Source organism: Chaetura pelagica, unplaced genomic scaffold (genome assembly GCF_000747805.2).
Source record: "Chaetura pelagica isolate M959 unplaced genomic scaffold, ChaPel_1.0 scaffold94, whole genome shotgun sequence".
Classification (NCBI taxonomy): Eukaryota; Metazoa; Chordata; class Aves; order Apodiformes; family Apodidae; genus Chaetura; species Chaetura pelagica.
Window position 1 is genome coordinate 1,547,220 of NW_009952881.1, and position 17,095 is coordinate 1,564,314.

Consider the following 17,095-nt stretch of genomic DNA (forward strand, 5'->3'; position numbering starts at 1 on the left):
TTTAACTTGAATTGACTGAAATGTATGTTAATTAAAAAGAATCATTTTTATTCTTATTTTTATTAAGCACACTATTGCATTGAACACATTTAAGATACATTACAAGTGCTTTATGTGGGCAAATAGCACTGGCTAATGAAGAAATTAATAATTAGTATAAAAGCATTCTAATAAACTAGTACCTGTAAGCTGTCTTTGCAAACTTTTACCTTTATATGACATTACAGTTTTGATAGTCATGCATAGCTTAAAACATCTTCTACATTTTCTCTGGTTTTAAACTGTTGTCTGTATATACTACATGCACTATTTATAGAACTAATTGAATTCTTTTATAGTCAGATTTTCAGCACAATAGGTGGGTTTTTTTTAAGTCAGTGACCAGAATATTTTCTAGATTTTAGATTGCCTTGCAGAAATAAGAATGCTGTCTGTGAGGTACAAACAAAAAGGTTCTGGCAGTGCTTAGAGTTGTTTTGTTTTTTTCACATGATCATATCAGTAATATGCAGAAAGTTATTTAGAAATAGAACATGGTAGCATAGATTTGTATGTGTACATGCTCACTGTCCTTAGTTTGACAAACTTTATAGTCTTAAACTCTCACAGAAATTTATTGAATCTGCTTTGTTATCTGTGCAAGGAAACAGCTTGCATGTAAACATAGCCACAAAGCACAAGAATGGACTATATCCCTTATACTATTTTGTTTCTCTTTTCACTTGGACTCTGAAAAGGTGTGTGCATTTGTGCACAGCACAAGGTCAGGAAGAATAAGAGTGTCATGCAGTTTTATGGAAACAGTTTAAAACTGGAGATATGATAGCATTATAAATACCTGTTTGTTACATTTACCTGTTTAATAAATTGTGTATGATCAGATGTACTTTCCTAAACCAGTGCTTGACAGTAAGGAGAAAGGAACAGAAAAGATATTGTAGTGTATTATTGTATTCTGAAATATTTCTAAGCTTTGAAATTATCCATGCAGTGTTTGAAAATACGAAAAAATATTCTCTTATATCCAGCATAATTCTACTTGGGCATATTTTAAGTAAGAGATCTGTCTTACTGGGCTCTTCAATTACAGAAAATCACTGTTTCACAATTTTCCAAATGCTCTGTCTTGCTTAACATATTATGCAAAAGGAACAAGCTCCAAGAGTGGGAAGAAGGTTACATTGTGAATATCTATCCTGATCAAAGAAATTAATTGCTTGAATGAGTCTTCTTCTAAAAGTTAAGATATTTCTTAGATGGACTTATGCTCCCCTAGCACTGAAACAAGATATATGTCAGAGAGAATTTCTTCCATAATTGCAAATGAAAAGTGTCAAAAATATATAAAAGTGCTGATACTAGATTTCCATATACTCTGTCTTTATGCAAATAAACATGCAGATACACTAAATGTTGAATGCAGTAAAAATAACTTCAGAATACAGAAATAATTAGAGATTTATCTAATGAGAAGTAGAACAGGATCTATGTGAAAAAGATTCTTGATTTTACATAAATCTATAAAAAATGCATTTCAATTTTGAATAATAAAATATTGTAAAATATATAAAATTAAATAGTAGAAAAATACATTTTAAAATGCATATTGTATGCATTCATTACCCTAGTTAGTCAAGGAATTTGAATTCAGTTACATTCTTATCCTGTATTATAGGGGAACAGCAGAGATTCTTTTACTAAACAAAAAATGCACTCAAAATAAGATGCATGGAATGTATAAGTTAGCAGCAGCATTAAACGTGGGCCAAAGAACTGTCAGGGTTTCCAAATGATTCTTTCATAGAAGTACTTCTGATTCCTTAGCTTCTAATGCATTTAAAAATAAGCTACATAACTTATTTTTATAGTGCCAGGAACTTTTCAAATAGAACCAATGCAAAAGCTTTACTGAGCTGCTGGAAATTTTAAATAATTCTTTGTAAATGCCCTAGGTTAATTTAGATCTCTGAAAACACATTAGGAAATTAAGCTGTAATGTGAGCTAATTCAAATTTTAATTTGGCAAAAAGAATGATCCAGCCACATAGTTAATGTAAATAGAAGCATAACACAGAGAAATTAATGAGGTTTCCTTTTGCTGAATCTTAAAGGAGGCAGATAATTAGCTTCTTTTGTTATTATTGCTGGAGAATGTGGTATTGTCTTCGAGGTGTAGAGTAGCTGCTGCTTGCAAAATGATGTGTTCATTTGTCTTTTCCTAATAATTATTTACGTTAAACTCCTGTAGGATGAAGCAGCCCAGCCACTGAATCTGTCAGCCCGACCCAAAACAGCTGAACCTGTGAAATCCCCAACATCTCCAACACAGAACCTCTTCCCAGCTAGTAAAAGCAGTCCAGTGACAGTGACAAACAAGAGTGGCATCCCCAGCCCCCTCGGTGGATCTCTGGGAAGAGGATCCTCTTTAGGTAAATAAGCTCTCCTGGGGAAAGGAGAAAGCTTACCCATGTAAGTTTTCCACATGTAGTCTCAGCTTGAGCACACTTACATCTGGATTAAGTAGATATTTGGGCCTACATTTCCATGCAAAATGGAAGAAACAAAATGCAGGAAAGATTTTCAAAGATCTTTGGATGCCAGGGTTTTGAATGAGTAACGAAAATGATGCAGCAGTTATAAGCATCTACAAGAATACAGCAAATCAATATGTAATGTAAGAAAAATGCATTCATACACATATATACACATAAGTAAAAAGACATGCATATATAAAAACGTGTAGAAGAGGTTTGTGTGAATATCTTCCCCAAGTACATCAATTGGGTGTATACAGGCAGAGTTAACTTTTGAATTTTGACCTCTGGATTAAACAAAAAAAATAAATCTTTACATGCACATGTGGCCTGACTAGATACTAGATAGACACAAATAATGGCTTGTGTGATTAGTATGCACGCAATGCAAAGGTGTAACATGCCTTAAAATAAGCACCTTTTCAAGCACTTTGTTGAACCAGGGTCAAGGAACATCAGTATTTCTGTGGTTTACAGTAACCCAGGAGCCAGGCAAGAAGGTAGCTCTAAATGTGTTTTTTTAGCTATGTAGCTGAAACATACCATTAGTTTTCCTTTAACAGGGTTCTAAAAGAAATGTAATCTTCTGCATTCTGGCTGTTAAGTTGATTCTTCAATTAAGAAATAAATCTTATTAAGTAATGAAACAAATCTGATATGAAAACTATGTATGAAGACTGCCTTAACCAGTCAAGAAACAGAATCAAGAGCTGCAAAATATGGATGATCAGCCCTAAAGTTCAAATAGTAAATTTTAACAGTGACTAAATACTTGCTACAGACCACTTATTCACAATCTGTAGCTGAAGTGTCCTTGTGAGATATATAGAAACACTTATGAATAATGAACAGATATGTTAAATACATACATTAAATATATAAAAATTATGATTTGTCCCATTCTCAACACTTGGGAACATCACAGTCTCTGAAAGATACTTTTGGCAGCTAGCTAGATATTCTACCTGTCGATTTATTTCCAGCTGTCACTGCACCAAGTAACATTAGACAGTGGAATATCAGCCTGAAGCCATAGACCATTCCCGAGAATGGGCTAGAAAAGATACACCTAAGGTCTGGATATTTTTCACACTAAGTCATAATTTTTTTTCCTATCAGTCCTTAAGAATAAAAGAAGGAAGGGAAATGTCAAAATCAGCAAGCAATGCAGGAGCTTTTGCTCTGCTTTTATGATAAATTTAGGTGACTGGGAGTCTAAGTCTCCTTAAAAGTAATGCAAATATGGTTCTCAACTTACACTCCAGAATGGAACCTAGTTGCTGAATCAGTTCAAAGCTTTGGAAATTTTACCTAGCAAGAACCATGGTTGTTCTCTAATGAGTTACTTTAATTGTGGAGAAGGGTGCTCCATGCAGACAGAAAAAATCACAGTTTGTATTTCTTCTCATCTAGACCACAGTATTAAATCAACTGTTCAGTGTCCAGGATAAAGCATGAGAATCCCTTATTCATAACCTTTTTTATTTGAAAGACTTCAGGGCCCTTTGAGGTTGGATTTGCTATATTTTACTCAGCTGAACTTCAATGAAGTAAAAAGAACAAGAAAATTATCTTTGGCGAAGAGTTCCAAGTCATAGCCTAGGTTTTTGAGGGTTTGTTTTTTTGTTGTAGTTTTTTGTTTGTTTGATTTGGTCTTTGGTTTTGGTTGTTTTGTTTTTTTTAATAGTGGGCTCCTACTAAGTATACAAATCTAACAAATTTTGAGCTTTTATGAAAGACATTTGCTTGTCAGGCAGATGCACAGGTCATGGACAAATTCTGATTGATCAGATTTTCCCAGCTAGAATGTATATGCACAAATCTATCCATGTGCAGTACAGAGGATACTCCCATGCAGGAACAGGTGGCTTAGGTTAGAACTTCATTATAGCAACACAAAACAACTAGTCAGCAAATAATTGCTATCTTTTGGTCTCAAATCAGAAACTATAACTGGGACGCTCATCTTTACCTCTAGGGTGCATGTTAAGATGCAAGAAGAATGTTTCCTTTGTGTTTGATGCATGTTTAAAAGTTTCTGTCCAGAGTGATAGAAAGCAAACTTTTTTTTTTTTCTCTATTGATTTAGACCTTCATACTCATGTTAAGGTGATAACAGGCTCTGGCCTCAAAGGTAGCTATGGGTGTCTCTCTGAAATTGAAAGCTAAATGTCTGAAGTGATGGTTCTCTCAGTAAAGAGATGCTAAAAATTGACATTGACATTCATGGCCAAGTAAACAAGATTTCTTTTTGTTCTTTGTTTCTTTTATTAATTATTTTTATTTCTTCAAATGCTTCCCCCTTAAGTATCAAAATACTGTTGTCTTAAACATATATGTAACTTTGAACTTTGTGCCCATGAAGTAAGCTCAGTCACCTCCATATCAGGCTATGCCAAGACATTGGTGGTTTTATTTACAACAGCAAAAGAAGTGCACAGGCTTATCAATCCCTTCTATAGATTAATTCAGACAACAATTGCCACCCCTCCTCCTTCTGCAGATGTTAGCTTGGTGCAGCTCTAACAGTATGAGAGTTGAGGGCTTGTCCGGGATTGTAGCTTGGTTAATTACCTAAATAAAGTGTGTTCTCTGTTTATAGATATTCTTTCCAGTCTTAATTCACCTGCCCTATTTGGGGACCAGGACACAGTAATGAAAGCCATTCAGGAGGCTCGAAAAATGAGAGAGCAGATCCAAAGGGAGCAGCAGCAGCAGCAGCAGCCGCATGGTGTTGATGGAAAATTGCCCTCCATGAATAACATGGGTCTAAACAACTGCAGGAATGAAAAGGTAATGTCTCCCATTGACACACATTCATTCTTTTTCCTGCAAATAGCTTCTTATTTTTATATAAAATTTCTTTTCAGAGCTTTTAGCCATACCTGATTTCATGTTAAATGCACCTTGTCAGTTCACAGTGCTGTGCTACAAAACATCTCTACGTTTACATGACAGCACTCAAAAAAAAGTCTTGTGCACTCATGTGATTAAGCTGTAAGCATGCATGTAACAATGCAGAAAATTAATTGAAGGTACATAGTTAGTGGACACTGCTTTTGAGAATTACTGGATTGATAAATATGGCAAAAAGGCCAGTTATGTTCTTGCGTGGCTGATTATTATGATGCTCTTGAATGTATCTGAGTGTGCTTGAATATGTGGCTCCGGTGCAAAGAATTATTTAGGCTCACAACAATGCCTTTTGCTCTTAGTTTCAATTGGAAATTAAAGATCAAAGTTATTATTTTGAATCTTGTCTGTAGTTCCCTATCACTGACATGAAATGAGGCACTACAATAAAATGGTAAATGAAAGAAAGTGATGAGAGAATGTGACCAGCATTGGACTGAGTGGGACATCATTCAGTTTACAAAATAGCAAGCTGGCATCATATCTGGAAGGTGAGGAATGGTTTCTATCACACACACTTTAAGGCCAGCTCAGAGGACAAAGAAGTCTCTTGGAAAATTCTTTGTATCTGTTTTGTCCTGCTTTGTGACATTTCCAAGGTCTACAAGATCTGCTCCAGGAGCAGGTCTCTATGTGTATAACAGAGCCAGTGAACACTGAATCAGGTAATTGGCTGAGCTATAAAGCAGCCCTTTTGATGAAGAATGCTTCCCTGATAGCTTCCCTAAAGGTGGCTTATGCTGCAAAAAACACATTGCACAAGTTATTTTTCACCACTGACACAAAATCAGTTATATGCCACAAAATTTATTCCAGTTAACTAGAAAGGGAAAAAACTTATCCCAATAATCAGTATGGCATTGGCAAATAGGATCAGTTATGATGCAATTTAGTAATGGTTGAAAAGAAAACTGATACATTTGTTGGCCTATGAAGCAACTAGTGTTGATTATTTGCTGAAAAAAAACCCCCAAGTAAATTGAAAAACAGGTAGCTTTCAATGCCTGTAATTCATTAATGAAAATTCTGTAGTATATCTGTATATTAGAAGGGAGGTTCTTTGTATCTTGGTGGAGGGAGAGGATATTATATTGTGCTCCAAAGGCAAGAAGGAACTTTTGGTCCAGGTTGAGAGTAAGACCCGACACAATCTTAAACCATGATTTTGATGATACTGTGATCTTTTCTCAACCCACCAGGGAATACTCAGAGGGTAAGTAGATTGTAGCAAGCCACAGAAAACCAAATAAGTATTTTAAACAGACCCAAAAAATTGGTACATACCTTTTAATATACACCTTACATTTTTGTTTGGTAGGTTCTTCACAGTACTCAAAACAAAGGGAAGCCTCAGTGTCTAATAAAAAGATGTACTTAACTTTTGTCACACAGGATTATTCATGCTTTTATGAGTGAATTTCAATACTTATTTCTGCTAGTGTTGGTTTAAATGTTAGCACTGATTAAGTCTTTTAAACCAAATTGATGCTATGAAAAAATATAGAAATTAATAACTGATTGAGCAGGCCATATGTAGACAACAACAGTTTGTCTAAACTAAGAGGCAGAGTACTAAAGTCCAAGTTATAAAAATAAAATTAATTTCACACCTCTATGATCAGTATGAAGAGTTCATAAAATTATGCTTATTTTTGAAATATATTTTATGAGTTTCAATGGCTTGACATTTAAAAATGCCTAATACACTGCAAGGGATATTAAAATAATTCTTAATATTTGATTTGACTTTGAAAATTAAGTATAAAAATGGCATCCACTTACTTGTCATGTCTGCTTCCTGAGTATTTTCAGTACTCTGTTGATGTCTTATATTCGATATAACAAGTTTCTATTTCATCTTTCACCTTTTAAAGCAGAGTCAGTAAATATTTCAGTGAATAATCAAATTTCTTTTTTCTGCTGGTTACTGGCAACACAGATGGATGTACAGCTTCCAGATTAAGGTGATACATCAGACAGTCAGAGGAAAAAGACATTTTTTTACTTGCAAATACAGCAGTCAGTTGGAAGTCTTTAACAAATACATACAACATCATTCTCAAACGCCATCTTTTATGGAGACAATTTTTATAGTAGCACTTGCCACTTTTAAAACCTAAGAATAAAACAGCAGCAGCAAATTCTGTTGTTAAATCTCTCAGTGCCCTTATATAATCCTTCTGGGTGTATTTATTGTAGCATGTACAATGTAGTGAACCATTAAGGCAGCAAAAAGTTGTGATACATACTCTGGTTTTACCTTTTATTAGCTAGTCTGTTATCTCCTCTCTGTGAGATGCAAGAAAAGGCAGGGTTCACAAAAGAATGGAACTTAAATCAGTCACTTAATATGATGATATATCTCCACTCTCTATCCTAAATAAAATAAAATAATTAAATCAGTAATGAATACTAAGGGAATGTATTTATATTTTATAGCAAGTATAAAAGACATTAAAACCAGAAGCATCCTTTGCACAAACAGAATTCTAGAATATTCTTCTTTCCCCACTTTATCCTCTGCCTTTCAATTTTAACATTATGATATATTTCTTTTACTCTAAAAATGATGGGCAGGATGATCAAAATACGGGGGGAGGGCGGGAGGGACAGATCACTTCAATTAGAAAAACATAATTTTGAAATAATTGCATGCCAAAAAAAATGTGTATAGTTTCTGTCATAATCCCAGTGGAGCTTTGATAACATAGTTGCAGTTTTGGATTGGTTTCTTTTGAAGAATGAGGATCCTATGTTTTCAGGACCAAATTTTCAGAAATTGGCTTCAGGTAATTAGACTTGTATAAATGAGTAGCTAGAAGCCAGCACCAGAAAAAGATGACAAATTAATTGCCTGCAGCTGGTTTAAAAAAAAGCTATTGGGTTCTGGTCAGTTATTGGTCTTCAAGTTCAGATAGCTGGTAATAGTTTGTTGTGCAAATGATTGTGCTTACAAAATTATATACATAGCTTCAAAGCCTGGGCTTAGGCCTTTTCAAAAATGTTTCATTTAAATCTCAGAGAGCTTTTTATTTGGTTAGAGACACAGACTTGAAAATTACCTCTGTTCATATTCTGCTCTTCAAAAAAATCTCCTACAAAGCTTTAAAAGTGTTCACAGAGATTTACTCATCAGAAAGACCAAAACAAAAACATGCAGCACTTTGACACAGTCCAGTTTTGTCATTTGCTGAAGCAGTAGGGTTAGGCTATACTTTTGAGATTATACCATTCTATAGACATCTACAATTATGGAGTTATTTCAGTTGGTGTACTGTTGTGGGTTAGAGTAGGCAGGTAAGCACCACGTAGCTGCTCTCTCACTTCCCTCCAGTGGGATGGGGAAGAGAATCAGAATGGTAAAAGTGAGACAACCCACGGTTTGAGACAGTGTAGTAAGTGAATCAAAATCAAAGCATAATAAGGAATTAATTCTCTGCTTCCCATCAGCAGGCAGATGTTTAGCCATTTTCAGGAAAGCAGGCCTTCAGTACATGTGAAAGTTACTTGGGAAGACAAATGCTGAAACTCCAAACATTCCTCCTTCCTCCCTCTTTCCCCAGCTTTTAATGTTGAGCACAATGTGGAATATCTCTGTGGCCAGTTTGGGTAGGCTGGCCTGGCTCTGCTCCCTCGCAGTCTTCTGCACCCCTGACCTACTTGCCTGTGGGTCAGAATATGAAACAGAAAGCCCTTGGTGCTGTAGAAACACTGTTCAGCAATAGCTAAAACCATCTCTGTGTTATCAACGCTTATTTGGTTCCAAATCCAAAACTCAGTACCATGTGAACTAAAATTAACTTATCTGAGCCAAAACATGAGTTCAGTGCACACAAGGCAAAAGGTCATGATAGCACAGTTGACTTTTTTTACTGCACCTGGTGCTGATCTGGTATAGTCTGAGAAAAGGGAAAAAGTTACTGTGTCAGTATATTCAAAGAATAAACAGAAACACTGGAAGGAGAGAGAATTATTAAAATCCAGAAAATAGGTATGGAGCTCTTTCCATATGATATAATAAAAGTAAAATAATGTAAAAGTTTGCTTTGTTTAGAGGATGGGTTTGGTTTTTTTTTCCAGTCCTGCCATGTTTACTTTCAGCAAAAAAAAATTAACAAAATTTGCATTGCTAGGATTATTTGCATGTATTTTAGTATTTTGAACCAGCGTGATTATCTAGAAGATTTGATTTGATTTAAGGCTCTAAATGAACCTGAAAATGTTATATAATTTATAAGATAACTGACATTATTTTTAAAAGGACCATATAATATCTTTTTTGTGAATAAAATATGAAAACACTGACAAAAACACTTCAGAAATATAGGCAGAAATATGCTAATTTCTTTGGGGAAAAATATATGAAGTCAAGATAGAGTATATATCAAATTAAAAATCACAACATATCTACTGTACCCAAGGATATACTCCCACCTCCCCATTTACTTACCCACAAAGCGTATTCATTGAAATCTGAGAGGAAGCAGAAATTAATATAACACTTTAATGTTTATATTCCATTCCCACTCTTTTGTAGATTTTCAGGCAACTGTGTATTTGCAGTAGGAAGCCAGAATTAGACCCCAAAATAAATGACATGAGTCATTGCCTACTTCCTGGGAATTATGGTACTTTAGCACCTCTTATAAGGAGCCTTTTATTCCTTTCTTATTCCTAAATCAAAGTTTTACAAGTTGAATCCAAATAATTTATCTTGATATACACCACAGTTCGTATGCAAAATGTGTACATTCTTTAAAACATGTATTAATACACTTGGAGATGATACAGTCTATTGATAAAATCCATATTTAGGCACTTGGATTTGACTTGATAAGCCGTAACGACCTCTTTGGAGGTGTTACGGTCTGCTGTGTTTAGGGACTGTTAAATATGTGGATTATTGACACAATAGAGTGTAACAACTCCTCGGGAGCTGTTATGCTTCATCATTTATATGAAGCTACTGCACACAGTACAAACTTTGCCTGATAAAAGCACTTCAGGAAAGTCTTTACTGGAAAAGCTACCAGTTATACATAATCACCTTTTGACTGCCTACAGCCCTGCAATGATTCCATCATTGTATTGCTTTTTTCAGAATGTAAGCAGTATTAGATTATGTTGACATAAGGGTTTTTTACCAGCTTTTTTCTCTCCATACATTCAGTATTACAGACAGAACAACTGCAAAAGCAAGAATCACACTCTTCTGCAAGTGCAGGGTATTTCTCAGACAATCACCAAGAGCAGCACCTTGTTATCAGCATCCTTATTATTAATCATTTCTCAACTAATTTAAAAACAAAACAAAAACCAGCACATGGTTAAGAAAATACTTTCCCAGTGCATCCTGCATGCAATTATCTTTTCTCCTTTTACTGAAAGTAATCATTACCACCATTAAATTGAGAGGATGAAAAAATTGGACATATGGATCGTGTGGATTATTATAAATCTTTGTAAGTGGTTTAGATTTTTCTGGCACTGATCTATTCTGATTTGCTTTTGTCTTTTAAGAACGCTTCTTGTATTTTCTTTTTGTCTTTAGCTTCTTGTTGAATAATATTTGTAACTAGTAAATAAGAGGTCAATTCTTGTATTTCAGTCTTTTATGGCAGATACATAAGTACTTATATGGGAACTGTAATAAAATCTGTAAGCGTTTTCAATTCTTATTTCTGTTGGTTAAATCTTAGTCTTACTGTAATTAAAGGGTAAATACGTACTAATTAGTCCAGAAAAATGGATAGAAATGCCAACAGCAAATTACTAGTTTTGCAAAGTTATTATTTTTACTATGGTATTGTCTTGATAGTCATTATACTTATGTACAATTTAATTTGTTTTTAAATATATATATATTCTATTTAGATCCTATTATAAAAAGTCTGGTACTGCACAGATAGAAAAAAATAAGAGACTGCTATCCTTAAGGAACTGTTAGTGTGGTCTTACTTTCTTGCAAGAATATAGGCAATTTATTCAACTCAGTAGGAGTGTATTCCATCTGTCTAATGAAGAATCTGATTTCCACAAAGAGACACTGCAAGTGGGAAACTGTTTTTCCTGGGTACGTCATTTTGCTCAGCTGACAAACCTTTCCTTGGGGAGTTTCTGAGACATAGAAGGACGTGTTGCACAGAGACCTCTTTTACAGTTTCATCATTTTATAACAGATAAATGACTTGTCTAAGTTAAATGCCCCAGAATAGGGAAAAGTTTTAAATACAAATCCCAGCAGTCCTCATAATTCCTGCAAAACAAACATCCTTTACACTGTCATGTGAATTTGGCCAATTTAATAATCTGCTTGTAGCTATATATAATATATGTAAGCAACAGTTTTTTTATATTGTGTGTTCTAAGTTACCTTCCTAAAGCCATATTTAGGCACCAGTATTTTATTTTTTAAAAAAGCACTTTATCTTAACAACGACAACAAAAACAAATTATAAAATAGATATATAAAAATAATTTTGTTCTGGAATTTTTTGAAACTTCAATAATTTTGCAATTTCCATTTTCATAGAATCATAGAATCCTAGGGGTTGGAAGGGACCTCTAAAGATCATCTAGTCCAACCCCCCTGCCAGAGCAGGGTCACCTAGAGCACATCACACAGGAACATGTCCAGGTGGGTTTTGAATGTCTCCAGTGAAGGAGACTCCACAACCTCCCTGGGCAGCCTGTTCCAGGGCTTTGTCACTCTCACAGTAAAAAAATTTTTTTGGATATTCACCTTGAACCTCCTGTGCTCCAATTTGCACCCATTGCCCCTTGTCCTATCACTGGTCATCACTGAGAAAAGCCTAACTTCATCTTCCTGACACTCACCCCTTACATATTTGCAAACATTGATGAGGTCACCCCTCAGTGATATTAGGCATATCCTAGCTACATGAAGAATGTCCATTCATTTTATATAAACTTTACTATTTCCTTAAAAATTTTGAATGAAAAACAGTGACTCGAGTAAAAATTTTCTAAAGTAGCTGCAATTCAGGAGCCATTGAACTAGCTCTGAAAAATTTACCCCAAGGCAGAAAAGGAGATTTGTGACTGCATATACAGTAACAGTCTCTTTTCAGTGAAATTCAGCAGCTTTGTATGATTCTTCAGCACTTCTTATGATAATCTGGACAACTCAGAATTTCAGCTGATGTAATACTGCCCCCTTTTATTAGAACTGGAAAACGTGCTGGACTTCAAACATTTAGTTGTGTAGCTGGAGAAATTTTGATTATGCTGTTGCTTCCAATATTTGAAATTGCATAATAGGATAAGATAAAGCATGAAATCACTGTAAGTTTATAACAATTAATGAAAAAATAATTATTCCAGGCAACATTTTTGCAGGGCTTATTGTGTGTGTTATGACTGGACTTTCTAAGCAGCATATCACTCCAGGGAATTCCCTGCTATTTTTTCTAGAAGTTCAAGGTGTTGATGGTTTTTACCTTTGTATTAATTTCATTGTTGTATGTGCTTGATTGGTTTTCTAAATCAGTGTATTTATATAATAACAGTAGGGCACAGTGAGTGTTTTATTTTTTTGTTTTTCTTTTTTCTTTCTATTGTGAAGTCTGTTCAGGAATTAGATGCATCCTTTGAATAGCTGAATGATTTTAATTTCTCTCAGACATGGAAAAGTGTTGCAGTGAATTTATCTTTACAATTAGAACTTTAAAATGTTAGTTGAAATTAAATTCAAAGCAGAGCATCATGAAAAAAATGAAATGAATCCCTTGGTCTCCAACCATATATTTTAAAGAGCAATGTTTCCAAACAAACAAGGGAAAAAAAATAATCTGACTTTCAATATAACCCTGAAGCCTGTACTACATCACTAGCTTTTGTAGCTATCACAGAAAATAAAAGCAAATTTAGAAACTGTGCCCATACTTAAAGAAATGTTCTATCTGGTCTCTGTGCATTTAATGAGGATGGTGATGGAAGCTGTAACTGCACATGCACTGAGGGGTCAAATACAGCCATAACACTGGTAATCAGGTTAGAAGAGTTACGGGAGGAAAATACCGTTGCGAACACGAGCCTCAGTAGAAGAACATAGCTCCACTATCAAGGCCAAGTTTATAATGGGAGCCAGGTGCAGAAGGCTGTAGGTATGACATCTTGTCAAGTTTGTTCCTCAAAATCAAGAGATAGAAATATTAAAGCTGCTCATGAATTGTTAACTTTCTGTCTGTACATAACATACGATTCAGCCTTTAATTGATCACATGCTATTATTCAAATGCTACTATTTACACCTAAATATTCATACTCATGCCTACCAATATGCCTACTAATTTTTTCTCCAGATATACTTCATATGCTATCTGTAGAAAGACAGACAAATAATGTATTTGAAATTAGGCATTAAAAATACATGTTCACTGAAACTGTGGAACTGACAGTGAAAAGACAAAAAGAAACAGTGCAAAATCTCTGGCATATGTAGGTCATCTAAATTTACAGATAAGTTAGCTTTGGTGCTAGCTTACTATGGATCCAGTTTTGCACCAATAGAAGAATTTGCCATGCTGACATTTGTTTTTAAGCATTTTATTTTTAATTGCATAACTTTTCCCAAATTATAAATAATGGAAACTCTATTGGACTGTAAATGGAAAAAACCTGACCGTTCCAGTAATGATGTGCATACGTAAGAAAATAAAATGCATCTAAACATAAAGAACCTATATGAAACATTATTATTTGAATAACCATATACACGTATATAGACAGGTGTATATGTGTGTATATCTACACATACACTGTATAATGATGAAACTTCCCATTTTAGGTGAAGTTTTAAAGTTTTTCATGCTTCCAGTTCAATCACAAAAGGAATTTGTACTTGATGATAAAATATTATTTTCAGGAAAGAAACCAGAACACTCTTCTGGTATTAATAGTTACTTTTGCATTTGAATATTGGCTACTAGATTTTTTGCCACTACCGATGCTCACTAGTATGCTCGTATGGTCGCTGAACACAACTATGTTTTCTAATTTTGTTTTCAGAGCTACTTGAAGGGGTTGCCTAGCTGCAGGTCTTAGACCTCATTAATGATGATGATGATGATAATAATAACAATGGGATTTGGCCCCTTTCTTCTATTGCCTTTCCAGCTCAAAAAAATACGCCCAATATACTGTTTTTTCACTTGTGTGAAATATTTTCTGTGAAAAGGATAAAAGCTTTGCCCTGTTTCAGTCTTCTCCCTTAAATCTTGGAGCAACAGAAAATCCCAAAGGAGCAGAACTAGATTAAAACTGGTCCCCAGAGTGAAGGCTGAAAAATTTGCAGAAACCATCAAGGATGTTATTTCCCAAAGGATGATGTTCTGCCATAATGGATAGTGTCTTTGTATTGACTGTAATAGCACAACAGTAGTATTTTATGTACAAGACATTTCCTAAGCTACTCAGGAGACTTTGCAGGTATATACTGAAATGTATTCAAATTTTTTCTTATTCTTCTCCATAAAACAATGGAGATACATTGAAAATTATTGTTTCAACATAAATTTTCTAGGACAGGAATATATTCATTTATTTAAATTGTTGGTCAGAATGGCAGCTGCACAATTGAATCATGTAACTTCTTCAATTGTCCTGAAATTACAGAATACATTTACATATTATTTCACACTTAGATACAAGCAGACATCCACAAAACTTGCTGCCATTCATTTCCAAGCTGTGTATTCCTCTAAGTAAATTCACAACACCAAATGCATTGCCAATATAACTCTTAACTGCTGTAGATTAAGTACAGCAAGGATAAATTTGGATCACTGTCTCTGATACTTCATTACTTTCTAAAATTAAAAGTGTCTCCTGTTTCTCATTAGACTGCATCAATAGGTATGAAAAATTGGAATACATTCCCTGTTGTTGAAGGATATTTACTTGGCTGCCTGTTTGTGGGATTATATGCTACTTTGTGCTGGTTTAACAAAAGAATGAGCATGCTAGCAGGTAGATTTGTCTTCTTTTATCACATGAAAAGACTTGCGAAGAAATCCAAAATGGCATTTGCAAATGTTTGTTTGAAATCTAATTAATGGAGTTTGACCATGCTTAGTCCTTCCTTTGTTTTCTTTTCACAAATATTCACGCAAACAGATTCTTATTTCTATGGGTATATTTGCATATGAACATGGACATTTGTGCACAATTAGGCTTTTACTGTTTATGCCCAAATTGCTCACCCCCTGTTTGTAAAAAATGGAGGCTTTGATGCAGCATCCACTTCAAACTCCATTCTGACCAAGTGAGGAATACAGTATCAGGGAGCTCTTCCAACCCCTGATAGAGTGTCAATTCTAAATATAGATCTTTACAGCAACTCTGTGAGCTCTGCAGCAATTTAATCTAGGGTTCCTGCAGGCCTTGCTGCACTCTGCCTTACCACTGCCACCTTTTCCTGGTATGCCAGAGGCAAGTTCATCAGGTTTTTTGTGGTGTTAAAGCTAATGGAAGCAGGAGTTGATAGATAAAAGTAAAGTCTTTCCATTACCTGAGAGGTCTTTTGATTGGGAGAATTCCCTCATTTTTTTCAGGTAATTTAAGGCAGTATTGCCATAGATACCATGGAGTCAGGCATTGAAAACCATATAATTTGTCATAGGTGACCAACTACAGCCTAAATCACAAGCAGCAAACTATTGAGCATTTATGTGCATAATTCATGCATAACTCAAAAGTTAGATTGTTGTAACACTGACACATTACTCCTACATGTATAGAAATTGCTGACCCTCCAGGGGTCAGTTTGAAAACATAGGAAAGAGTATTTTTTGGGTAAATTGTTCACTGCACATAGCTTGTCCATCTGTAGTCACATAATACTAACTCTATAAACAGGTCTATCTCAATTGGAAATGTGTAACAGGGTCATAAATGATATTCAACATCAGATTACTTGTACTAAAATCATGTTCAAGTCATAATAAGCTGTTATAACACTACTTAAAACCGAAAGCATGCCTAACCCACAAGCTGAAATTGCCCAGCTTACATCCTGAAATTCTACAGACAACATTAATTTCCCAGTATTTCACTTTTATGCCTGTGGCTTCTAATATGTTGCAAATGCTTCTATAAGAAAGGCTGGAAAAACATATCAAATTTCTGTTCTCTTCCACTTGCTGACATTCATTAACTGAGGGAGAACACTGAGACAAGTTTTGGAAAGATCTCTTCACCTCCACCTTTTCCAAAGCAATTCATTAAACAGCCAGTGAGAGGTGGACACTTGTGGCTTAATGTCAGAGCTATGTTGATCAGTAGCTGGATGCATGCTTTCACTGTTATCTTGCCAAAGGCTTCTTGAGATAGCAGGCAGTGGATGCATTCTTCTCTCAATGCCTTTTTCTTTGCATCCTTGAGTTCAATTGCTAGGTGACAATTTCATTACATGTCTCTTATTCAGATGAACTATCTTTTTATATACATGCAGATTCTTGTTTAGTGCATCCTACCTTTACATGCTAATTCCCTTCAATTTCTAAAGTACAAGAGCACTCTGCTCTATTTCAGACGCCAGTGCAAATAGAAGCCACCACTGGGAGGATGTGCATTAGGACTGTACACAAAATTGTTTATATCATATACTGCAAAACTTCTTGTTCTCT

The 17,095-nt window shown here is 34.8% G+C and overlaps 1 protein-coding gene across 2 annotated transcripts in view; it reads left to right on the top strand.

Annotated features, from left to right (window-relative positions):
- Positions 1-17,095, top strand: part of SOX6 (SRY (sex determining region Y)-box 6) — a 241,841-nt gene that overhangs the window by 182,103 nt on the left and 42,643 nt on the right. For both annotated transcript variants that reach the window (XM_009995398.1, XM_009995399.1), the window contains 2 exons: positions 2,249-2,429; positions 5,137-5,327. In XM_009995398.1, the coding sequence (XP_009993700.1) occupies positions 2,249-2,429; positions 5,137-5,327 (372 nt within the window). The remainder of the gene's footprint in view (positions 1-2,248; positions 2,430-5,136; positions 5,328-17,095) is intronic.